General features: G+C 46.4%; 1 protein-coding gene across 3 annotated transcripts in view; it reads left to right on the top strand.

Annotated features, from left to right (window-relative positions):
- The first annotated feature begins 561 nt into the window (after nt 1-561).
- card14 (caspase recruitment domain family, member 14) overlaps nt 562-27,022 on the top strand; it is a 27,865-nt gene continuing 1,404 nt past the window's right edge. Inside the window, exons 1-20 of one of the 3 annotated variants that reach the window (XM_077015472.1) lie at nt 562-903; nt 1,476-1,613; nt 1,807-2,013; nt 2,915-3,033; nt 5,192-5,350; nt 10,529-10,648; nt 11,310-11,435; nt 14,199-14,342; nt 14,533-14,676; nt 14,939-15,042; nt 16,509-16,579; nt 17,017-17,086; nt 17,248-17,464; nt 17,856-17,982; nt 19,814-20,051; nt 20,498-20,561; nt 21,808-21,925; nt 26,355-26,519; nt 26,724-26,842; nt 26,945-27,022. The exon at nt 26,945-27,022 is cut by the window's right edge and continues 38 nt beyond it. In XM_077015472.1, the coding sequence (XP_076871587.1) occupies nt 693-903; nt 1,476-1,613; nt 1,807-2,013; nt 2,915-3,033; nt 5,192-5,350; nt 10,529-10,648; nt 11,310-11,435; nt 14,199-14,342; nt 14,533-14,676; nt 14,939-15,042; nt 16,509-16,579; nt 17,017-17,086; nt 17,248-17,464; nt 17,856-17,982; nt 19,814-20,051; nt 20,498-20,561; nt 21,808-21,925; nt 26,355-26,519; nt 26,724-26,842; nt 26,945-27,022 (2,739 nt within the window). In that variant the 5' untranslated portion in view covers nt 562-692. Of the gene's footprint in view, nt 904-1,475; nt 1,614-1,806; nt 2,014-2,914; nt 3,034-5,191; nt 5,351-10,528; nt 10,649-11,309; nt 11,436-14,198; nt 14,343-14,532; nt 14,677-14,935; nt 15,043-16,508; nt 16,580-17,016; nt 17,087-17,247; nt 17,465-17,855; nt 17,983-19,813; nt 20,052-20,497; nt 20,562-21,807; nt 21,926-26,354; nt 26,520-26,723; nt 26,843-26,944 lie in introns of all 3 variants that reach the window. The other 2 variants (XM_077015473.1, XM_077015471.1) reach the window with 2 other exon arrangements.

The following is a 27,022-nucleotide window of genomic DNA, read 5'->3' as shown; positions in this document are numbered from 1 at the left end:
GCGTAGTTTCCCGTACTTTCTGTCCGCGCTCTCTTCCTGCAATATTATCGCATGTTTTCATTTCATCTGGTGTGCAGGACTTTGACCAGCTCTGTGGAAGCGGATGGTTTGCTTTATAGAGATAGCGCCAGTTCATGAATGAGTGTTGATGGAGCACAAACACAGACCCCAGCAGAGTAGGGAACACGAGAGTCCTGTGTCTTCACCGCGGTTCACCGTGTAAATACAACCATGAAATGATTTGTGATGTTAGTACTTGAATGGTTAATGCAGTAAATTAAATACGTGTAATCACCCACGCTGAGAAATCCCACTATTTACACGCGCTGTTTGTTTATTTTCTTTTTGGTGATAAAAACACACAAAAACTGCACGTGTGTGTGTGTGTGAGAGAGAGAAAGAGAGAGAAGTGCGTGGGTGAAGGAAAACTGAAAAATGCGCGTTGTGGCTGCTTCAGGGAAACTGCGCTGCTGGTCTTTCGGGTTCTCTGAGCCCGCGGGGCGTGGAAGAGCTGCAGGAGGAGGCGCTCACTTTAAACCTCACTGCCCTGCGGTTCCTCCTGTCACTGCCTCGTCACTCTTCTGGCACAGGCAGCTTTCCTGACGGTCATGGACCTCTGTGGACTTTAACGACCTTCTCCTCCTCGCTGTTGTCGTGTCTTCTACCGCCGTTCGCGGGTCCTGCGTGTCAGCATGGCGGAGGGTGTCCTGGGGACCCCTGACCTTAAGGACATGGGCGAAGAGGACCTGTGGGATCTGATTAACGACAACCGCCACGCTATCTGCTTAGGAGTGCGCGCGGACATATTGATCCCGTACCTGCGCCAGGTGCGCGTGCTCACGGACCTGGACGAGGACGAGATACTCACGTGCCTCAAATTCACGAACCGGTGCATGAGGACGAGTGAGTGCGCGCTCACCCGAGACCCCCCAACACACACCAGCCTTGTGCCTCTGTCGTTAGTTTACTGTGTAGTTCTTTGTTAAAGGGTGTAGTTGGAGTAAAATCAGGGGTTATCATTGGTAAAAAGGTCAGTGGTAAGAACTGAGAATAAATCGGAAAGAAAAAGTCGTCTTGTTTTAACTGAAAGGAAGGAGGTAAATAGTGATTTCAGAAGACTACAACCTTCTGATCAGTGTTTAAATAGTGTAAACCGGTCTGAAAGTTGTAGATTTTGATCTGTCGTGCTCAGTGAAGGTGGGGATGTGATCTTTTGGTGAAATGTGTTCAGTGAAGTGCATTTGTGTATTAAATATCAATAGTTTTTTAATTGAAAAGGCAAGAACTACATGGAATAACTAAAGATATCAACATTAACACAGTCAAGTTCAAAATCAATCAAGATTATACATGCTAAAAAGTGAAATCTGGTTTATTTGAAGAACAATGTTCAGCAGAGGTTGGTGTGTGATGTTCAGAAGTGTGATGTTTAGGGCATCCATGCGAAGGGAGCTAATGCAGTGTTGGTCCTGCAGGCCACATGCTGGATCTGCTCCGCATCCAGGGTCGCGACGGAGCCGTAGCTCTGCTGGACAGCCTGATGATCCACTACCAATCCCTCTACACACACGTGACCGGCCGCAAACCCAGCATAGAGCCGTCCGGATTCAGCGGTGAGCCAGCAGCAACATTGAACCGAAGGAGTTTTAACTAAGACCAAACACATTAAACACACTCCACCCATGTCTCTACCTCGACTTGCTCACTGTATCTGTCTATCTTTCTATCTGTTTCCTTGTACCCTCTATCTCTCTCTCCCTCCCTCCCTCCCTCTCTCTCTCTCTCTCCACGTCTTTCTCCGTGCAGGGCTGATAAAGTACTCTGAGTTGACGGAGTATTTGGTGCGGGCGGTGACGAGCATGCAGAAGGAGCTGCAGGAGGCGCGTGAGGAGGCCACGCTCCAGCGTACACGCTGCCACAGTCTGGAGGGCACGCTGTCCCAGGCACAGCAGCAGGGCCGGGAGCAGATGCAGCTGCAGGCGGAGCACGCACAAATGCGCAACCAATGTGCAGGTGCTGGGGCAGAGCTTGGTCTCACGCTGGGCTTGGTCTCACGCTGGGCTTGGTCTCACGCTGGGCTTGGCCTCACGCTGGGCTTGGTCTCACGCTGGGCTTGGTCTCACGCTGGGCTTGGTCTCGCGCTGGGCTTGGTCTCACGCTGGGCTTGGTCTCACGCTGGGCTTGGTCTCGCGCTGGGCTTGGTGTCACGCTGGGCTTGGTCTCGCACTGGGCTTGGTTTTACGCTGGGCTTGGTCTCACACTGGGCTTGGTCTCGCGCTGGGCGTGGTCTCGCGCTGGGCAGAGTCTCGCGCTGGGCAGAGTCTCGCGCTGGGCAGAGTCTCGCACAGGGCTTGGTCTCGCACAGGGCTTGGTCTCACGCTGGGCTTGGTCCCGCGCTGGGCTTGGTCTCGCGCTGGGCTTGGTCTCGCGCTGGGCTTGGTCTCGCGCTGGGCTGAGTCTCGCGCTGGGCTTGGTCTCGCGCTGGGCTTGGTCTCGCGTAGGACAGTTCTGCGTAGGACAGCGTCTCGTGTCACGCATGATCTCACGTCACATAACATGTCAGACGTAGTTTTCACGTGATGTGGAAAGGTCTCGCTCTCTCTCTCTCACACACCACACACACACACACACACACACACACACACACACACACACACACACAGAGAGCCTACTTTAGTGGTTGGAATTTCGGCTATAGGATGAACATAGCAATTACAGGCTCTGTTTTCTGCACATTGTCTATATTACAGTGAAAACAGAATTTAGTGCAGGGCTTTGTGTGAATGGGGGGGTAAGACATTTATCGGGTGGTAGTGAGGTGTGTGTACATAACATGCGTGTGTGTAAGATGTCATGGGTGTCTTGATTCATTTTATATAGTATTTTGATGTGAAAAATGTGTGTGTGTGTTTAGGCCTGCACAGGGACCTGATGCGTCTGAAGGATGAGAAGTGTGATCTGTATGTCAGATACGCAGCTGCCGTTGAAGAGAAAGCTGCTGCAACCATTCGCTGTAGAGAACTGAACCTGCAGGTGTGTGTGTGTGTGTGTGTGTGTGTGCATGCGAGAGAGACCGTGTTTGTGTATCTGACAGTGTGTGTGACAGTGTTAGAGAGAGAGAGAGAGAGAGAGAGAGAGAGAGAGAGAGAGAGAGAGAGAGAGAGAGAGAGAGAGAGAGTGTGTGTGTGTGTGTGTGTGTGACAGTGTGTGTGTGAGTGAGAGAGAGACAGTGTGTGTGTGTGTCTGACTGCGATTGTGTGTGTATGTGTGTGTGTGTGTGTTTATGTGAGAGAGACAGAGTGTGGTTGTGACAGTGTATGTGTGACAATTATCATCTTAAATCTTATAAACAGTCGACCTGTGATCTGTGTGTGACAGTGTGTGTGTGTGTGAGAGAGAGAGAGAGAGAGAGAGAGAGAGAGACAGTGTTTGTGTATGTGACAGTGAGTATGTGACAGTGTGAGTGTGTGTGTGTGTGTGTGTGAGAGAGAGAGAGAGAGAGAGAGAGAGAGAGAGACAGTGTTTGTGTATGTGACAGTGAGTGTGTGACAGTGTCACAGTGTGTGTGTGTGTGTGTGTGTGTGTGTGAGAGAGAGAGAGAGAGAGACAGTGTTTGTGTATGTGACAGTGAGTGTGTGACAGTGTGTGTGTGTGAGAGAGAGACAGTGTTTATGTATGTGACAGTGAGTGTGTGACAGTGTCACAGTGTGTGTGTGTGTGTGTGTGTGTGTGTGAGAGAGAGAGAGAGAGAGAGAGACAGTGTTTGTGTATGTGACAGTGAGTGTGTGACAGTGTGAGTGTGTGTGTGTGTGTGTGACAGTGTGTGTGTGTGTGTGTGTGTGTGTGTGTGTGAGAGAGAGAGAGAGAGAGACTGTGTGTGTGTGTGTGTGTGTGTGTGTGTGTGTGTGTGTGTGTGTGTGTGTGTGTGTGTGTGACAGTGTGTGTGTGTGTGTGTGTGTGTGTGAGAGAGAGAGAGAGAGACTGTGTGTGTGTGTGTGTGTGTGTGTGTGTGTGTGTGTGTGTGTGTGTGTGTGTGTGTGTGTGTGACCATATGTATTGCACTTTACAATTAACATATTACTTCTTATAATTTGTGATCTGTGAACTGTATCTGCTCCGGGTTTTCCCCCTCACAGCAGTTTTGGCAGCTTGTCTGCTCAAAATCAGATTGCTCTTACGAAATATTTATCTGCTGCAATAGCACATACCAAATACCCCATTCCTGAGTAGTCCCGATAATCAGCATTACATTCATATCATTGTTGGCCTGTTTCTGCACAGTAAATAAAACAACAGCCCACATGCTCACTGTGCAGGTACCTCCAGTTGATTATGGCATCTGTCCAGCTTAAGTTGATACTCTGTAAAAACATAAAAGTAAAACAATTAAGTATCTAGGTTGCCTTAATAATTGTGCTCACTAAAATTTGACAGTGCCTGAAAGTGAAAGTATAATCATTGCTTAATTATTAGTAATTCCCTGGACAGCCTGGCACCCCGGACTCCATGTTCATTGTAAATAAAATGATAATAAAACATATTTAGCTTTTTATTGATTAACTGACCCCCACTTAGAGGATCAGTAAAGCTGGTGTTTAATTTAAGAAAGTGGAGTACCGGCCTTTATTTACTGAGTGTAAGTTACAGCACTCTGGGGACACTGGGTGGTGTTGGGGTTAATCGTGAGAACTGGGGACATCTTGGCCTCTGGGTATGATCCTTTGTCCATGTTCTTCTGACTCCCATGATGGAATAATGTTGTGGAAAACTGATATGATATCAGCTTTGAATAGACCAGAATGGTGCGTGTGTGGATGTTTAGAATAGAGTGGCCAGTGTCTGGCTATAGACTGGTGATACACTGCTACTCTTACTGAAAGTTTTTCAGTGCGTGTTTATGTGTGTGTGACAGCAACTTGTTTATGATCTGCATCTTGGTTAAGGGAGAGGTGGCCGTCATAAAAGGACCATTCTTTACTCTAAACAGCTTCGGTACTAAACAGTTTTATGCTTTAATTAATAGAGATGCTTTTACCAAAAGTGTCTCTCTCTCTCTCTCTCTCTCTCTCTCTCTCTCTCTCTCTCCCCCTCTTCCTCCCTCTCTTTGTCTCTCTCTCTCTCCCTCTTCCTCCCTCTCTGTCTCTCTCTCTGTCTCTCTAACTCTCTCTCTCTCTCTCCCTGTTGGTCTCAGGTGTACCAGTTGCAGTGTGAGCTGCGTAAGGCTCAGTCGGAGACGGAGTTCCAGCGGCAGGTCTCCCTGAAGAACGCCTCCCCCAGTGAGACGCAGCACCTGCGGGATGAGATCAGCACCCTGCGCAGACAGCTGCTGGAGGCCGAGAAGATCTCCCCGGTGAGAAAATCACCCTAGTAGGAATACATCACACTAGTCAGGAGAACATCACACTAGTCAGGAATGCATCACACTAGTCAGGAATACATCACACTAGCAGGAATACTTCACACTTACAGGAATACATCACACTAGTCAGGAATACATCACACTAGCAGGAATACATCACACTAGTTAGGAATACATTACACTAGCAGGAATACATCACACTAGCAGGAATACATCACACTAGTCAGGAATACATCACACTAGTAGGAATACATCACACTAGTCAGGAATACATCACACTAGTCAGGAATACATCACACTAGTCAGGAATACATCAAACTAGTTAGGAAAACATCACACTAGTAGGAATACATCAAACTAGTAGGAATACATCAAACTAGTAGGAATACATCACACTAGTCAGGAATACATCACACTAGTCAGGAATACATCACACTAGTCAGGAATGCATCACACTAGTCAGGAATGCATCACACTAGTCAGGAATACATCACACTAGCAGGAATACTTCACACTTACAGGAATACATCACACTAGTCAGGAATACATCACACTAGCAGGAATACATCACACTAGTTAGGAATACATTACACTAGCAGGAATACATCACACTAGCAGGAATACATCACACTAGTCAGGAATACATCACACTAGTAGGAATACATCACACTAGTCAGGAATACATCACACTAGTCAGGAATACATCACACTAGTCAGGAATACATCAAACTAGTTAGGAAAACATCACACTAGTAGGAATACATCAAACTAGTAGGAATACATCAAACTAGTAGGAATACATCACACTAGTCAGGAATACATCACACTAGTCAGGAATACATCACACTAGTCAGGAATACATCACACTAGTAGGAATACATCACACTAGTCAGGAATACATCACACTAGTAGGAATACATCACACTAGTCAGGAATACATCACACTAGTCAGGAATACATCACACTAGTCAGGAATACATCACACTAGTCAGGAATGCATCACACTAGTCAGGAATACATCACACTAGTCAGGAATACATCACACTAGTAGGAATACATCACACTAGTCAGCAATACATCACACTAGTCAGCAATACATCACACTAGCAGGAATACATCACACTAGCAGGAATACATCACACTAGTCAGGAATACATCACACTAGTAGGAATACATCACACTAGTCAGGAATACATCACACTAGTAGGAATACATCACACTAGTCAGGAATACATCACACTAGTAGGAATACATCACACTAGTAGGAATACATCACACTAGCAGGAATACATCACACTAGTCAGGAATACATCACACTAAATACATCACACTAGTCAGGAATACATCACACTAGTCAGGAATACATCACACTAGCAGGAATACATCACACTAGTCAGGAATACATCACACTAGTAGGAATACATCACACTAGCAGGAATACATCACACTAGTCAGGAATACATCACACTAAATACATCACACTAGTCAGGAATACATCACACTAGTCAGGAATACATCACACTAGCAGGAATACATCACACTAGCAGGAATACATCACACTAGTCAGGAATACATCACACTAAATACATCACACTAGCAGGAATACATCACACTAGCAGGAATACATCACACTAGTCAGGAATACATCACACTAGCAGGAATACATCACACTAGCAGGAATACATCACACTAGTAGGAATACATCACACTAGTCAGGAATACATCACACTAGTAGGAATACATCACACTAGCAGGAATACATCACACTAGCAGGAATACATCACACTAGTCAGGAATACATCACACTAAATACATCACACTAGCAGGAATACATCACACTAGTCAGGAATACATCACACTAGTCAGGAATACATCACACTAGTAGGAATACATCACACTAGTAGGAATACATCACACTAGCAGGAATACATCACACTAGTAGGAATACATCACACTAGTAGGAATACATCACACTAGTCAGGAATACATCACACTAGCAGGAATACATCACACTAGCAGGAATACATCACACTAGTCAGGAATACATCACACTAAATACATCACACTAAATACATCACACTAGCAGGAATACATCACACTAGTCAGGAATACATCACACTAGCAGGAATACATCACACTAGTAGGAATACATCACACTAGTAGGAATACATCACACTAGTCAGGAATACATCACACTAGTCAGGAATACATCACACTAGCAGGAATACATCACACTAGCAGGAATACATCACACTAGCAATACATCACACTAGTCAGGAATACATCACACTAAATACATCACACTAGCAGGAATACATCACACTAGTCAGGAATACATCAAACTAGTTAGGAAAACATCACACTAGTAGGAATACATCAAACTAGTAGGAATACATCAAACTAGTAGGAATACATCACACTAGTCAGGAATACATCACACTAGTCAGGAATACATCACACTAGTCGGAATACATCACACTAGCAGGAATACATCACACTAGCAGGAATACATCACACTAGCAATACATCACACTAGTCAGGAATACATCACACTAAATACATCACACTAGCAGGAATACATCACACTAGCAGGAATACATCACACTAGTAGGAATACATCACACTAGTCAGGAATACATCACACTAGTAGGAATACATCACAATAGCAGGAATACATCACACTAGCAGGAATACATCACACTAGCAGGAATACATCACACTAGTCAGGAATACATCACACTAGTAGGAATACATCACACTAGTCAGGAATACATCACACTAGCAGGAATACATCACACTAGTAGGAATACATCACACTAGCAGGAATACATCACACTAGTCAGGAATACATCACACTAGTAGGAATACATCACACTAGTCAGGAATACATCACACTAGTCAGGAATACATCACACTAGTAGGAATACATCACACTAGTCAGGAATACATCACACTAGCAGGAATACATCACACTAGTCAGGAATACATCACACTAAATACATCACACTAGCAGGAATACATCACACTAGTCAGGAATACATCACACTAGCAGGAATACATCACACTAGCAGGAATACATCACACTAGTAGGAATACATCACACTAGTAGGAATACATCACACTAGTCAGGAATACATCACACTAGTCAGGAATACATCACACTAGCAGGAATACATCACACTAGCAGGAATACATCACACTAGCAATACATCACACTAGTCAGGAATACATCACACTAAATACATCACACTAGCAGGAATACATCACACTAGTCAGGAATACATCACACTAGCAGGAATACATCACACTAGCAGGAATACATCACACTAGTAGGAATACATCACACTAGTCAGGAATACATCACAATAGCAGGAATACATCACACTAGCAGGAATACATCACACTAGTCAGGAATACATCACACTAGTAGGAATACATCACACTAGTCAGGAATACATCACACTAGCAGGAATACATCACACTAGTAGGAATACATCACACTAGTAGGAATACATCACACTAACAGGAATACATCACACTAGTAGGAATACATCACACTAGTAGGAATACATCACACTAGTAGGAATACATCACACTAGCAGGAATACATCACACTAGTAGGAATACATCACACTAGTAGGAATACATCACACTAGTCAGGAATACATCACACTAGCAGGAATACATCACACTAGCAGGAATACATCACACTAGTCAGGAATACATCACACTAAATACATCACACTAGCAGGAATACATCACACTAGCAGGAATACATCACACTAGCAGGAATACATCACACTAGTCAGGAATACATCACACTAGTAGGAATACATCACACTAGTCAGGAATACATCACACTAGTCAGGAATACATCACACTAGCAGGAATACATCACACTAGCAGGAATACATCACACTAGCCAGGAATACATCACACTAAATACATCACACTAGCAGGAATACATCACACTAGTCAGGAATACATCACACTAGTCAGGAATACATCACACTAGCAGGAATACATCACACTAGTCAGGAATACATCACACTAGTCAGGAATACATCACACTAGTAGGAATACATCACACTAGCAGGAATACATCACACTAGCAGGAATACATCACACTAGTCAGGAATACATCACACTAGTCAGGAATACATCACACTAGTAGGAATACATCACACTAGTCAGGAATACATCACACTAGCAGGAATACATCACACTAGTAGGAATACATCACACTAGTAGGAATACATCACACTAGCAGGAATACATCACACTAGTAGGAATACATCACACTAGTAGGAATACATCACACTAGTAGGAATACATCACACTAGCAGGAATACATCACACTAGCAGGAATACATCACACTAGCAGGAATACATCACACTAGTCAGGAATACATCACACTAGTAGGAATACATCACACTAGTAGGAATACATCACACTAGCAGGAATACATCACACTAGCAATACATCACACTAGTCAGGAATACATCACACTAAATACATCTCACTAGCAGGAATACATCACACTAGTCAGGAATACATCACACTAGCAGGAATACATCACACTAGTAGGAATACATCACACTAGTCAGGAATACATCACACTAGTAGGAATACATCACAATAGCAGGAATACATCACACTAGCAGGAATACATCACACTAGCAGTAATACATCACACTAGTCAGGAATACATCACACTAGTAGGAATACATCACACTAGTAGGAATACATCACACTAGTCAGGAATACATCACACTAGTAGGAATACATCACACTAGTAGGAATACATCACACTAGTCAGGAATACATCACACTAGTAGGAATACATCACACTAGTAGGAATACATCACACTAGTAGGAATACATCACACTAGTAGGAATACATCACACTAGTAGGAATACATCACACTAGTCAGGAATACATCACACTAGTCAGGAATACATCACACTAGCAGGAATACATCACACTAGTCAGGAAATCACACCAGTGAAAACAAATATCCCTGGTGAGACCATAGATGAAGAACATCAGAGTGAATACATTGTGTGTGTGTGTGCATGCGTGCGTGTGCGTGCGTGTGCGTGTGTGTGTGTGTGTGTGTGTGTGTGTGTGTGTGTGTGTGTGTATGTTTGTGTCTGGATCTTCTTAGGCGTGTCAGGATATCTTAGCCCAGGACCTGGAAGAGGCACGAGACCGGCGCTCGGAGCTGGCGGACCAGCTGAGGAGACTCCATGAGGAGAACGAGGTCCTCACACGGGAGAGAGATGAGGTAGCACCTCCTCCCTCCACACACACCCCACACACCAGCTCCACCACACAAACCACACACACCAGCTCTACCATACACACACCACACACACCAGCTCCACCATACACACACCACACACACCAGCTCTACCACACACACCACACACACCAGCTCTACTACTATACACACACCACACACACCAGCTCCACCATACACACACCACACACACCAGCTCTACCATACACACACCACACACACCAGTTCCACCATACACACACCACACACACCAGCTCTACCATACACCACACACACCAGTTCCACCATACACACACCACACACACCAGCTCTACCATACACCACACACACCAGTTCCACCATACACACACCACACACACCAGCTCCACCATGCTTCCACTATTTTCAGTAATGGAATGTACACACACACACATACACCACACACACATACACACAATCTCATCTCTCAGAATGCAAACACACAATTTCCAACACACCATATCTTGATACACATACATGCCGTCTTTCTATCTCTGCACACACACAACCACATCTCACACTGTAATTATTGCATGAATAATGCTGTTGTCTTAAACTCTCTCTCTCTCTCTCTCTCTCTCTCTCTCTCTCTCTCTCTCTCTCTCTCTCTCTCTCTCTCTCTCTCTAGCTCCTGGAGGAGAAGGCGTGTCTGGCTCTTCAGGTGCAGAAGTTCACCCTGGACTGTGAGATGTACCAGCAGAAGTGCACTGTGTTCCAGAGCCAGCTGGATGACCTGCAGACGGAGCGTGACCGGGTCAGTCCCCACTGAACTCACCTCTCCCCCACCTCCACCAGTCCCTCACCTCCACCCCTCCCTCACCTCCACCCCTCCCCCACCTCCACCCCTCCCCCACCTCCACCTCTCCCCCACCTCCACCTCTTCCCCACCTCCAACAGTCTCTCACCTCCACCTCTCCCCCACCTCCAACAGACCCCCACCTCCACCACTCCCTCACCTCCACCTCTCCCCCACCTCCAACAGACCCCCACCTCCACCACTCCCTCACCTCCACCTCTCCCCCACCTCCACCACTCCCCCACCTCCACCCCTCCCCCACCTCCACCCCTCCCCCACCTCCACCTCTCCCCCACCTCCACCTCTCCCCCACCTCCACCTCTCCCCCACCTCCAACAGACCCCCACCTCCACCCCTCCCCCACCTCCACCTCTCCCCCACCTCCACCTCTCCCCCACCTCCACCAGTCCCTCACCTCCACCCCTCCCCCACCTCCACCCCTCCCCCACCTCCACCTCTCCCCCACCTCCACCTCTTCCCCACCTCCAACAGTCTCTCACCTCCACCTCTCCCCCACCTCCAACAGACCCCCACCTCCACCACTCCCTCACCTCCACCTCTCCCCCACCTCCAACAGACCCCCACCTCCACCACTCCCTCACCTCCACCTCTCCCCCACCTCCACCACTCCCCCACCTCCACCACTCCCTCACCTCCACCCCTCCCCCACCTCCACCTCTCCCCCACCTCCACCTCTCCCCCACCTCCACCTCTCCCCCACCTCCAACAGACCCCCACCTCCACCCCTCCCCCACCTCCACCTCTCCCCCACCTCCACCTCTTCCCCACCTCCAACAGTCTCTCACCTCCACCTCTTCCCCACCTCCACCTCTCCCCCACCTCCAACAGACCCCCACCTCTCCCCCACCTCCACCCCTCCCCCACCTCCACCTCTCCCCCACCTCCACCAGTCTCCCACCTCCACCTCTCCCCCACCTCCACCTCTCCCTCACCTCCACATCTCCCTCACCTCCACCCTCTCCTGCAACTTCACCATTCCCCCACCTCCACCTCTCCCTCACCTCCACCCCTCCCCCACCTCCACCAGTCCCCCACCTCCACCTCTCCCCCACCTCCACCTCTCCCGCACCTCCACATCTTCCTCACCTCCACCTCTCCCCCACCTCCACCTCTCCCTCACCTCCACCTCTCCCCCACCTCCACATCTCCCTCACCTCCACCTCTCCCCCACCTCCACCTCTCCCTCACCTCCACCCCTCCCTCACCTCCACCCTCTCCCCCACCTCCTCGCGTGTGAGACCTTGCGTGTCAGTCTTTCATCACTCATAACCAGCATGTGTTGAGCAACTTTCGTTTTTTTCCATTTGCACCCTGAGAAAGTTCACGTGCCTATATTTAGTTCTTCTTCTCACGTGCCTATTTTTAGCTCATTGTTTCTTACTGTATTTGTTTCTGGCTGTCTGGAGCGGTTCAGATGACCTGCCTGAAACCCACCCAGCTCTGATCCTTTTTCCTTTCCTCCTTCTAAGCTGTCTGTGTTTACTCAGGAAGAGATTTGTTTGTGCTGTGTCTGTGGAGTAGCCCGACTACACGTGACGCATGGCCGCCGTCGCCAACGTCACAGCAGGCTGTAATCTTTGCAGCTTTGTTGGTAGCGTTGTTGTCAGTACTATGCGAGTGACTGACTGTACGGTTGGTCAGTGCCAAATGTGAGACTGTAATTCGACTGTAGTTCAAAGCCGGTTGTTTTCCGCAGCCACGGTGCTGAAGTGCCAAATCTGATAGAGAAGTAATGAGATGATCGCGAGCATTACACACACGACAGCTGCAACGTTACGTACGGCCTTTGGCCGGAGACTCCTGCTACGGGAACCTGCGTTCAAATCCCAGCTGCCTCTGGATTGTCCAACAGTCAAGTCAACTGTTGTCCCATTATGTTCAATGGAGGAATGAATGTCTCCTTTTAACGCCTACAACAAACCCTTCTTTGACCTCATTAAAGCTATTTTTAGATGGAAGAGATCAGGCAGTGCAGTATTTCAGTTTTTCCCCCATTGCAGGCGTGACTGTGGGGCCCTTGGTGTGAGGCAAGTGAAACTAGTTTGTTGGGAGAAGTGTGAAGATTCAGTTTGTTTGGAGAGTTTTACCTGCAGCAGAAAAAAACACCATGAGTGTTGACAATGGTGCTCAACAACACCCAGGCGGGAAGGAGAGTGGAACCATTAGCTCACAAAATCCCTGACAACTGCACAGAGGTGTCAAATATCTGGACTACAGGTGTAACATGGTTTTCACAAGACAATAATATCTAGAAAGAAAACCCACAATGCCAAGGAAGGCTAACTTGGCACATTCCATGAGTGACTATGACACCTTTCTAAAACTGATTAAACTGAAGGTATGTGTTGAATGTGTGTGTGTGCTTGTGTGTGTGAGTATGTGTGTGTGTGTGTGCGTGCGTGTGTGTGCGTGCGTGTGTGTGCGTGCGTGTGTGTGCGTGCGTGTGTGTGCGTGCGTGCGTGTGCGTGTGCGTGCGTGCGTGTGTGTGTGTGTGTGCGTGCGTGTGTGTGCGTGCGTGTGTGTGTGTGTGTGTCAATTGCGGGTATGTACATTTGTGTGTTTGTGCACGTATGTTTGTCGCACGTGGTGCAGGTGTTGGCACGTATGTCAGTTGGGTGTGTTCATCACGCACATATTTGTGCAGGTGTGGGCCCCCATGTGTGTTATGCATGTGTAACGGCCGTCTGCATGTGTTGGCAGGCCTACTTGGCCCGTGATGAAGCGCAGGCCCAGATCGCGTGTAGCCTGGCGGAGAAGGACACCCTGAGAGGGCAGCTGGTGGAGCTGCAGGAGAAGGTGTTCACCCTCCGCACCCAGACCATCCACACGCCCAACAACACCACCGTGAGTGTTTCCTGTACTTAGTCAGCAAATTCTGTGCACATTTCCACTCCTACAAGACACTCTTAAAACGTTTTTTTTTGTTATTAATCGGCATCGTGCCGCAATGCGCAGACAGTAGTCCTAAATGGGGAATATCGGACCGATATATTGGTGAAACGATATATCGGTCGGCTGTATGTTCTGTGTGCAGGAGAGGCAGTTTAGCTGGCAAAGTAGCACAGGGAACAGTGGCAGTGGCAGTAGCAGTGAAGGAACCCTGTCCAGCCCCCCAGCCCGGCCCAGACTGAGACGCCTGAACGCCCTTGCACCTGGCTCCTCCTTTGAAGTTACTAAGGTGTGTCTTATAAAGACTCTATGAGTGTATTATATAAAGGTTATCCCTGCTTCTTTATGGTATTACCTAGCATTGTCCATATGAAGACTGTGTATTTGTATTGTTGCATGACTGACTGATAGTTATAGATGTCTAGCAGTTGATTTCGATGAGTTTGTCAAGTCCTTTTTATTGATTTGAGACTATAGTCTGGGTGCATGTGTTTGTGTGTGTGTGTGTGTGTGTGTGTGTGTGTGTGTGTGTGTGTGTGGTCCTATAGCAGAACAGTGAAGATGGTTTCAGCAGTGTACGGTCCAGTACGGTAGAGCCTCCGTGTGCAGAGTCACTGCGTAGGAGAGAGATTGACCCGCAGTTCAGTGTCCACAGGTGAGTACAACGCCATCGTTTCTCAGCACAGATATATTTAACAGGTGAAGTTATAATCTGTTATATATGTCAGGTGATCTTATAATCTGTTAAAAAGGTGCAGGTGAGCTGTCTTATGATTTACATGACAGCTCAAAACCACCTGATTCCCAGCTCAGCTCTATTCTGACTCAAACACACGCATTTAAAAATGATTTGTCTCGCCACGCCTTGCATAATTACAGCCTTTCAACGGCATCAACCACTGTGTGCTGCAGCACCTGTGAGTGCCTTTGCGTTTAACCCCTCATTTCCCAGCAACCAGCATAGTACCAGTGACAGCATAGTACACAGTGACAGTGTAGTACCAGTGACAGCGTAGTACACAGTGACAGCGTAGTACCAGTGACCGCATAGTACCAATGAATGCATAACACACAGTGACAATGTAGTAACAGTGACAATGTAGTACCAGTGACAGCATAGTACCAGTGACATCATAGTACCAGTGACATCATAGTACCAGCGACATGATAGTACCAGTGATGCATTCCCTCACCTCACTGAGGAGGGCGTGTTTTCCTGCTCAAAAATCTCTGATGTTTCCAGCCTGAGAAAACAGGTAGAATTTCTCTGTTTGTAAACCGGTCATTTTAGCACAACCTCGTATGTAATAACATTGCACCTTCAAAATAAGGAATTAGCAAACCACCAAAACAGAATTAACATTGGAAGACTCTGAAGCTGATCTCCATCAGGGTTGCATGGTAGTGGTTTGTGTGACTGAGATTTGGAATTATAGACCATTCAACATCTTTGTTGGTTCCTGAGCTGAGATCATACCAGGATGTTTGCAGTAAGAGGAATTACATTATGAAACCATGTTCTAAACTGGTTTGAGTTCAGTTCAGTAGTTCAGTAATGCAATTCACATTCTCTGTGAGTTCCTCTCTGCGCTCACTACAAGTTGTAGTTATGTAAAGATGCGTGCTGAGGTGGAGACAGGTGGAGATATATCTGTGTCCACAGAGAGACACTGGCCGGCTGGAAGAAAATTTATTTTCATAAAAAATAAAAATAGCAAACAAATGCTTAATTTCACGATTACAGTTTAATAGATCAGAGATGTTTCCATTAATTCACTTTTTTATACTAAAATTGCCAATAAATCAAATATAATTAAATATCCAAATAGATTTAGAAAATAAAATATAAAAATAGAAAGTGGCTATTGACCATGCTGAAACCAATAACCTTTTTTGTAAAAACAATCTGCATAGAACATTTTGTATATTTTTAAATGCTCCTCAAGAACTTGTGTATTTAAATTACATGCGTTAGAGGAAAGAGAGAGAAGATAATGAGATGGCACATAACATAAAGAAACCCAGAGGCATGGTGGTCATATTAATATGCCCAAAATAGCAACAAAAATGAATGAAAGGTTTGAAGAAGGCGCCATTGTGCTGTGTGCTTTATTTGTGCAGTCAGGAGATTACTGATGACTCATCTTTCTGTCTGCTGGATGTTGAGAGTGATTTTGTTTTTGTGCCTCAAGGTAAATACACACAGACACACAATACATACACACACAGATGCTCACACACACACACACACACACACACACACACACACACACACACACACACACACACACACACACACACACACGCATTTCTGCATTTCTTACTGGTGCATTATCCTGCAGTTTATGACCCTGTAAATTTTATGATCTTGCTTGTGGTCATTCTGTGTGTGTGTGTGTGTGTGTGTGTGTGTGTGTGTGTGTGGACTGATTTACACAAAACTGTTTGCTGCGCATGGCTGGTGAATGGAGCCATTCAATATCTCGAGTTTCACATTAACATTTCCATTTAATAAGGCCATTGTGATATTAGCCCTCAGCCAGGATCAAACCCATGACCTCAGCACGGAGCTCTTTGACCCACAGCTACCAGCACCTCCATGCTAATGGAAAGTTTTAATTCATTTCAGAAGAGGACGAGGCGAAATCTCCGATCTCTCCCAGCTCTCTGGGCTCCAGGTACATGGCAGAACTAAATGGGTAAAATAGAAAAATATTCATATAAATTCTGTATTCATACATAGTATTTATGTATAGGTGCGCAGACAATGTACGCTATTTAGAACTTATTTAGCAGATTTTCTTTTCTGCCCTCACTTGGCCTCTCGTCTTCGTTTGTCTCGTCTCGTCTCCTTTCTCAGTGTTTTGCGAGGCTCTGCTCCTCCGTTCCTGATGCGCTCCCGGCCCCAAGCCCTGCGGATCACAGGCCGCGCGATGACCTTTTCCTTCCAGGGAGAGGCGCTCTTGAGCCAGCTGAAGGTGATCGGCGGCAACAAGACGGGTGTGTTTGTGCACCAGGTCTTCGAGGGGTCGGCCGCCAGTAACGCTGGCATCAGTCCAGGAGCTCAGATCTTGGAGGTACCGTACAGGTGTATGTGTGTGTGCTGTTGTGCCCTTTAACAATCCGACTGTCCAAACCATCTAATATGACACCTGAGACACCTGAGTTCCAGTTTTAAATTGTCCCGATGGCCTCAAAATGTCGTTGACTCTAAAAAGGTCTCGCACTTACTTCTGTAAGTTCCCTGGACTGTATGAGTGCCTTCATCAAGAACATAAACCCCCCAGTGCATTGTGGGTACAGGAAGACAGGTACAGGAAGACAGCCACAGGACGCTTTAGTGCCCTCCCCCTTCCTAACTAACAAGCCTGCAGCCTTCCAACCCTCAAAGATGGCAGCGTTTCCTGACCCTCCTGAACGATAGCCTTCAATCTCCCGCCTTAACCCGCTCGTTCTCTGGCTGTGCAGGTGAAGTGTGAGCTGGAGCAGAGAGCCTTGCGCATGGTTCTGGAAGATTCCACCCTGGAGGAGGCGCTGTGGGCCCTGGGGCAGGTGAGGGGCACCTGCAGCCTCTCAGTCCGGCCCAAACAGGACGGTAAGCGCAGGGGAACACACACATGCACATTTGCAAACGCCCCCTTGCACCTGCGTTGACATTTTATAAACGGCCACACTGTCGGTGGCATCGTTCACACTTAGATGCACACATCAGAAATCTGCTGAGTAATGTGGATGCAATTTTAAACCACTCTGTAGGTTTCACCTTGTGAGTGTACATGGCATGTCTTACAAATAGTGGTTATTTCTCTCTGGGCATTTAGACACAGATACACACAGTGACTTTTGGTGTTTTGCTTCTTTTCACTATTACTTAACTAGTGACAGCTGTTTCTTAGCCACTGGTGAGTTTTCTACAGCTTACTGATGTCAAGCGATATTCGCACACATTTTCAGTTAAATCCAGCAGGACTGGGTTGACAGGTAGAGGCGCGTCTCTGTAAGCGTGCCGTCACAGGCATCTGTGGCATCTGTTCTCTTCACTTCACTCTGTAAATGATTTCCATATTCTCGGACACACCTGATTCAGCCCACAAAATGGTTCACTAATTAGCTGTCGGGTTGATTCAGGAGTGTTTGAGTGTAAAGGACAATTAACTGTGGCCTTGCGGGGATGAAGCAAGACACTCAAGCCATTCAGATCAGTTAATTTGTATGGTCCTTTGTCCCAAGGTAGTGTCCCAGGAATCTGGAGGCGGGGCTAATAAAGACAGGGCGTGGCTAATCTGTTCCACCTATAACTCAAGGGCTGTGATTGGATAACTGTCCTAATTACACTAATCACCAGTGATAACAAAAATCCAGGACCGAATTTTGGATCTGAATTCCAGATTAAAAAAACGTATAATCTAAATTGTTAATAAGCAGGCAAGATAGCAAGAAGAAGAAAGACAAAGAGAGAAATGTCAGCCTTCCTCCTTTTGGTAGCACTGAAGAGTGAAGTTATAGTTGGAGGGGCTATAAGGGGCTATAAGGGACTATAAGGGGCTATAAGGGACTATAAGGGGCTATAAGGTTAGGATTAAGCATCGGTCAAGCAGAGAACGACATATGTTGATAATTGTAGAATTTAACAACTTCCCTGATAATTGGCATCAAATCAACACTAATTAAATTCATAGATGTAGTTTTGAGTGCAGTTAACAGTTATCGCAGGACTGGGACAGTGAGCACAGGTGGTGTTGCCTTCTGCTGAAATTCACAGGATCATATGGCACATATAAACCAACAATACAACCCCATTGTGTGAATTTGGATTCAACAGGCCGGCTTCCTGTCTAAAATGCTAGCATGCCTACCGACAGGTGGAAGTTAAAAGGGCAAGTCTGTGTTTGATATACTTTTGCTTGCTGTTATCACTAGTCCCCGACAAGCCACTTTAAGAGCTGCAGTGTTTAGCAGTGATGATGACCCTGATAATGCTGTTCTTCATCATTCTCTCCAGCACAACATGTTTTTAATCTAACATAAAAAAACGTGCTTCATTGCCCAGGCTTTTGCTTAGATATTGTTTTGTTGGGTCTGGAAATTATTTTGGACCAATAATGTAGTATTATTTCCAGTTGTATTTATCTTTTACTTATTTTTATTTTCATTATTATTATCTTCTTTAATTCTTTTATCTTAATATTATTTCTCTCAATTTTTGTTTTACTATTTTAAACCCTTTAAAAATTTATTTAATGAATGTCTGTTTCTATTTTATTCCTTCGTATCTTGTTTTTACCTAGCATAATTTTTTGGTAATGACCTCAAGGTGATCTTGGGTCATAATAAGCTTCTTTTTTTCCCCCTGTGTGAAGCGCTTTGAATTGCTGGAGTGCGTGAAAATGAAAGGTGCTTTATAAACGTGCCTCCTTGCCTCTCAGCCTACGACAACCTGCGGCAGCAGATGAAGAGTGGAGAGGTCAGATCGGGCGACTCGTTCTACGTTCGCGTCAGCATGTCGCTTCCCGGCGGCGGGCCTGAGGCGCTGTCCGTCACCTGTAACGACATTCTGCACGTGACGGACACTCACCATGGTAACGGCAGCTCCTGGTGGGCCAGCCATGTCCACAGCTGTCAGCTGATGGATCTGAAGAGTGGGACGCTGCCCAATTATTACAGGTACACCGGCGGACGCAATTGGTCTGAAAACTGGGCAGTAGCTGCCATTGTGGATCTTGGGCCTGGCCACAGCGTAGCCGACCTAACCCAGTTGCCAGATCGAGTCAATTGTTGTAGAGATTAGCAGCTCTTCAGTTCTTCTGAGAGCAGTCGGAAAGTTTGAGTTCAAATTCCCCTAAAACAATGCCACGTCAAGAGCATCAGAAGATAAGCGGTAGGAGGAATTCCTTTACCATGCCGTAACATATGCCTTCCTCCAAAAACACCCGATGGCATTCGATAATAAAGCCCCAGGTCCACTGCGAACGAATATTTGAATGTTATTTCAGTTAGTTTGCCATAGTTGCACTGTGGCGATGAACTACACTGCAGAGGCTGCCTTTCTTCAGCACAGTCTTTAGTTCCACGGTTATGTTCGGTAATTGTGTATTCTCTTGTGTTCACAGGGCACAGAGGCAGCTGATCAGAGCAATCGAAGACTTGTCCTTCCAACAGCACACCCACACAAAGGTAACAACTCCTCCAGTATCCTCCCATATGCGCTTGGTCTAAAAGGGTTAGAGACAATTGTCAGAGTTTTTTTTTTTTATTATTATTCCAGTGAGGCTGCAAATGTATTATCCTGAAGGCTGACTGAACTAAGACTAAACTAAGACTATCAGACTAAAGACAGCTGTCGACATGGACAGAGATATTCACTGTGGCTTGACGTTATTTTACTATGGCCAGCCAAGATGCTAAAACGTCAGTACAAATACTTGGTATACTATTAATGTTACGTTTGAGCAATTCAGTACAGGTTTGGAAAAGTACGTGGGTGTAGATGTTCCTAGTTGTGTAATGATGTGGGTGCCTGTGGCTCCTGTCAGGCCGGGGCCCTCAGGAAGCTGCACTTCAAGGGCTTGGTATTTAGATGCAGAGATAAGATGATCACTTTAGAGGAAGTGATTCAAAGCAGAACGTGTGATGAAACAGCATGAAGGATTCCCTGTTCAAGCTCGGATCACTTTCAGATCCTCAACTGCACTCTTGAGGACATCATGAAAAAGGGCCCAAACAGTTCTGGACCGTTTTTCACACCTAGATTAAGTCATTTTAGTCATTCAACAGATTTTTCAGTACTTTAATTGAAACTTTCGCCAACATTTAATTATTTGAATCTAGTTTAAAATTATTTATACCTTTGGTAAAAATTAATGCCTGAACAAACACACACATCACACACACACACACACAAACTACAACTACAAGGGTTCCTCCCACTACAGACCAGTTAATGGCAAACGTACCATGAGTGGGTCATTAAACAGACGTGTCGTTGTTGTCCCTGACGTCGGTGATGTGGAGAGGAACAACACTGTTCCAGGCTTTTGATGGAAACTGCTGCTCTGATCAGATAACATAATGAAATCCTCCAAAATAAACTTCCCTGCCAACACCATCTGTTGTTCACTTGTCAACATGAACCTAAGGCAGACTGAGTCAGGGACACACGGTGTCATGTGAAGGGAGTCATAGATTGAAGGCATGAACAGATTAACATTTACAGAACTGTGTAACATTAACATGGTAACAGTTCATAAATATTATGCTTATGGTTACAGCTGGTGCCTAACGAGAAAAGTTCACCTTGTTGTCTTCATGATGTGTTGCTAGGAAAGTTTTTTGAAGTTTTGTTTTAAACATGATGGCTGTGTATAACGTGTGTGTTTGTGTGTGTGTGCGTGTGCGTGCGCGCATGTGTGTGTGTGTGTAGGAGCGGTCGCACGGGAAACAGAAGACCGTGCGGATCGTGAGCACAGGGAGACGGGGGAGGAACCCGCTGTGGGTCAGTCTGGAGGAAGATGACAACAGCCAGGACGCTAAAGCTAATGGTGAGAGAAATACAGCCACACACTGTAACCTACCCCTCTACTACACTACTGCCCACAGTGTTTACAGAGAAATACAGCCACACACTGTAACCTACCCCTCTACTACACTACTGCTCACAGTGTTTACAGAGAAATACACCGACACACTGTAACCTACCCCTCTACTACACTACTGCTCACAGTGTTTACAGAGAAATACAGCCACACACTGTAACCTACCCCTCTACTACACTACTGCCCACAGTGTTTACAGAGAAATACAGCCACACACTGTAACCTACCCCTCTACTACACTACTGCCCACAGTGTTTACAGAGAAATACAGCCACACACTGTAACCTACCCCTCTACTACACTACTGCCCACAGTGTAACCTACCCCTCTACTACACTACTGCTCACAGTGTTTACAGAGAAATACAGCCACACACTGTAACCTACCCCTCTACTACACTACTGCCCACAGTGTTTACAGAGAAATACAGCCACACACTGTAACCTACCCCTCTACTACACTACTGCCCACAGTGTAACCTACCCCTCTACTACACTACTGCTCACAGTGTTTACAGAGAAATACAGCCACACACTGTAACCTACCCCTCTACTACACTACTGCTCACAGTGTTTACAGAGAAATATACCCACACACTGTAACCTACCCCTCTACTACACTACTGCCCACAGTGTTTACAGAGAAATACAGCCACACCCTGTAACCTACCCCTCTACTACACTACTGCCCACAGTGTAACCTACCCCTCTACTACACTACTGCTCACAGTGTTTACAGAGAAATACACCGACACACTGTAACCTACCCCTCTACTACACTACTGCTCACAGTGTTTACAGAGAAATACAGCCACACACTGTAACCTACCCCTCTACTACACTACTGCCCACAGTGTTTACAGAGAAATACAGCCACACACTGTAACCTACCCCTCTACTACACTACTGCCCACAGTGTTTACAGAGAAATACAGCCACACACTGTAACCTACCCCTCTACTACACTACTGCCCACAGTGTAACCTACCCCTCTACTACACTACTGCTCACAGTGTTTACAGAGAAATACAGCCACACACTGTAACCTACCGCTCTACTACACTACTGCCCACAGTGTTTACAGAGAAATACAGCCACACACTGTAACCTACCCCTCTACTACACTACTGCTCACAGTGTTTACAGAGAAATATACCCACACACTGTAACCTACCCCTCTACTACACTACTGCCCACAGTGTTTACAGAGGAATACAGCCACACCCTGTAACCTACCCCTCTACTACACTACTGCCCACAGTGTAACCTACCCCTCTACTACACTACTGCTCACAGTGTTTACAGAGAAATACAGCCACACACTGTAACCTACCCCTCTACTACACTACTGCCCACAGTGTTTACAGAGAAATACAGCCACACACTGTAACCTACCCCTCTACTACACTACTGCCCACAGTGTTTACAGAGAAATACAGCCACACACTGTAACCTACCCCTCTACTACACTACTGCCCACAGTGTTTACAGAGAAATACACCCACACACTGTAACCTACCCCTCTACTACACTACTGCCCACAGTGTTTACAGAGAAATACAGCCACACACTGTAACCTACCCCTCTACTACACTACTGCCCACAGTGTTTACAGAGAAATACACCGACACACTGTAACCTACCCCTCTACTACACTACTGCTCACAGTGTTTACAGAGAAATACACCCACACACTGTAACCTACCCCTCTACTACACTACTGCCCACAGTGTTTACAGAGAAATACACCCACACACTGTAACCTACCCCTCTACTACACTACTGCCCACAGTGTTTACAGAGAAATACAGCCACACACTGTAACCTACCCCTCTACTACACTACTGCCCACAGTGTTTACAGAGAAATACAGCCACACACTGTAACCTACCCCTCTACTACACTACTGCCCACAGTGTTTACAGAGAAATACAGCCACACACTGTAACCTACCCCTCTACTACACTACTGCCCACAGTGTAACCTACCCCTCTACTACACTACTGCCCACAGTGTTTACAGAGAAATACAGCCACACACTGTAACCTACCCCTCTACTACACTACTGCTCACAGTGTTTACAGAGAAATACAGCCACACACTGTAACCTACCCCTCTACTACACTACTGCTCACAGTGTTTACAGAGAAATACACCCACACACTGTAACCTACCCCTCTACTACACTACTGCTCACAGTGTTTACAGAGAAATACAGCCACACACTGTAACCTACCCCTCTACTACACTACTGCTCACAGTGTTTACAGAGAAATACACCCACACACTGTAACCTACCCCTCTACTACACTACTGCCCACAGTGTTTACAGAGAAATACAGCCACACACTGTAACCTACCCCTCTACTACACTACTGCTCACAGTGTTTACAGAGAAATACACCCACACACTGTAACCTACCCCTCTACTACACTACTGCTCACAGTGTTTACAGAGAAATACACCCACACACTGTAACCTACCCCTCTACTACACTACTGCCCACAGTGTAACCTACCCCTCTACTACACTACTGCCCACAGTGTTTACAGAGAAATACAGCCACACACTGTAACCTACCCCTCTACTACACTACTGCCCACAGTGTTTACAGAGAAATACACCGACACACTGTAACCTACCCCTCTACTACACTACTGCTCACAGTGTTTACAGAGAAATACAGCCACACACTGTAACCTACCCCTCTACTACACTACTGCCCACAGTGTTTACAGAGAAATACAGCCACACACTGTAACCTACCCCTCTACTACACTACTGCCCACAGTGTTTACAGAGAAATACAGCCACACACTGTAACCTACCCCTCTACTACATTACTGCCCACAGTGTTTACAGAGAAATACAGCCACACCCTGTAACCTACCCCTCTACTACACTACTGCCCACAGTGTAACCTACCCCTCTACTACACTACTGCTCACAGTGTTTACAGAGAAATACAGCCACACACTGTAACCTACCCCTCTACTACACTACTGCCCACAGTGTTTACAGAGAAATACAGCCACATACTGTAACCTACCCCTCTACTACACTACTGCCCACAGTGTTTACAGAGAAATACAGCCACACACTGTAACCTACCCTTCTACTACACTACTGCCCACAGTGTTTACAGAGAAATACACCCACACACTGTAACCTACCCCTCTACTACACTACTGCCCACAGTGTTTACAGAGAAATACACCCACACCCTGTAACCTACCCCTCTACTACACTACTGCCCACAGTGTAACCTACCCCTCTACTACACTACTGCTCACAGTGTTTACAGAGAAATACACCCACACACTGTAACCTACCCCTCTACTACACTACTGCCCACAGTGTTTACAGAGAAATACAGCCACATACTGTAACCTACCCCTCTACTACACTACTGCCCACAGTGTTTACAGAGAAATACAGCCACACCCTGTAACCTACCCCTCTACTACACTACTGCCCACAGTGTTTACAGAGAAATACACCCACACACTGTAACCTACCCCTCTACTACACTACTGCCCACAGTGTTTACAGAGAAATATACCCACACACTGTAACCTACCCCTCTACTACACTACTGCCCACAGTGTTTACAGAGAAATACACCGACACACTGTAACCTACCCCTCTACTACACTACTGCCCACAGTGTTTACAGAGAAATACAGCCACACACTGTAACCTACCCCTTTACTACACTACTGCCCACAGTGTTTACAGAGAAATACACCGACACACTGTAACCTACCCCTCTACTACACTACTGCTCACAGTGTTTACAGAGAAATACACCCACACAGTGTAACCTACCCCTCTACTACACTACTGCCCACAGTGTAACCTACCCCTCTACTACACTACTGCTCACAGTGCTTACAGAGAAATACACCCACACAGTGTAACCTACCCCTCTACTACACTACTGCTCACAGTGTTTACAGAGAAATACACCCACACACTGTAACCTACCCCTCTACTACACTACTGCCCACAGTGTTTACAGAGAAATACACCCACACCCTGTAACCTACCCCTCTACTACACTACTGCCCACAGTGTTTACAGAGAAATACACCCACACACTGTAACCTACCCCTCTACTACACTACTGCTGCATACACTATTGGCACCAACCTTATATACAACCCCCATCCCATACCTCAGTGCCTCATCCACACTATTGCCCCCAAAACCTCTATCCCCAAGCCACACGCCACTGCCCCCACAGATACCCTTCTGCCCCCCTTCCATACTCCAACTCATACTCTACTGTCCCCAATACCATAGTACACCACACCCAAGCCATAATCTACTGTACCGACCCATACGCTACTATTATACTTGTTTTTACCTGCAGGTGATTGCAACACGCCCAAGTGTTGTATGACCCTGATGCCCTACACACTGGTGACCCCACACTACCCACCGGTCTGCCGCCCGGTCCTCCTCCTTCCCACAATCCTCGGCCGCATTCTGCACAAGCGGCTGGCAGAGCAGGAGGGCTACCAGCTGTGTGAGCCAGGTACCCCATTTGGAGTTGTAAAAAGTAGTGACAAGATCTTTGTTAATCATCAAGAAAAGCCTCCGTACTGGCAGTATGGGGTGAGGCTGTGTGTGTGTGTGTGTGTGTGTGTGTGTGTGTGTGTGTGTGTGTGTGTGTGTGTGTGTGTGTGTGTGGCCCTCTGGCCTGACCTGCCTGTGTCTCTCTGGGGCTGTTTTCCGCCAGAGAGCTTGAGTGTGAGCGAACACGCAGCCCAGATGCAGAAGGGCGGGGTGCTGGAGGAGTGTGAGCCGAACACACACCGCTGCTACACCGTTCAAGGCGTGGAGAAGATCATGACACGAGTAATTCCTAAATATTTTGATGTTGGAAGGGATCGATCTAGGAACACACAGGCAAAATATAGATAGACGTGTGTGTTTTAATGTGTGTGTGTTTGTGTGCAGGGCACACACTGCGTGTTGCCATTGGGTTTGGACTGCGTGCGGCGTCTGCACCGTGCAGAGATATTCCCGATAATCATC

This window comes from Brachyhypopomus gauderio, chromosome 8 (assembly GCF_052324685.1).
Source record: "Brachyhypopomus gauderio isolate BG-103 chromosome 8, BGAUD_0.2, whole genome shotgun sequence".
Taxonomy (NCBI): domain Eukaryota; kingdom Metazoa; phylum Chordata; class Actinopteri; order Gymnotiformes; family Hypopomidae; genus Brachyhypopomus; species Brachyhypopomus gauderio.
The sequence above is the reverse complement of the archived record's forward strand: the minus strand, read 5'-3'. Positions and strand labels throughout refer to the sequence as shown.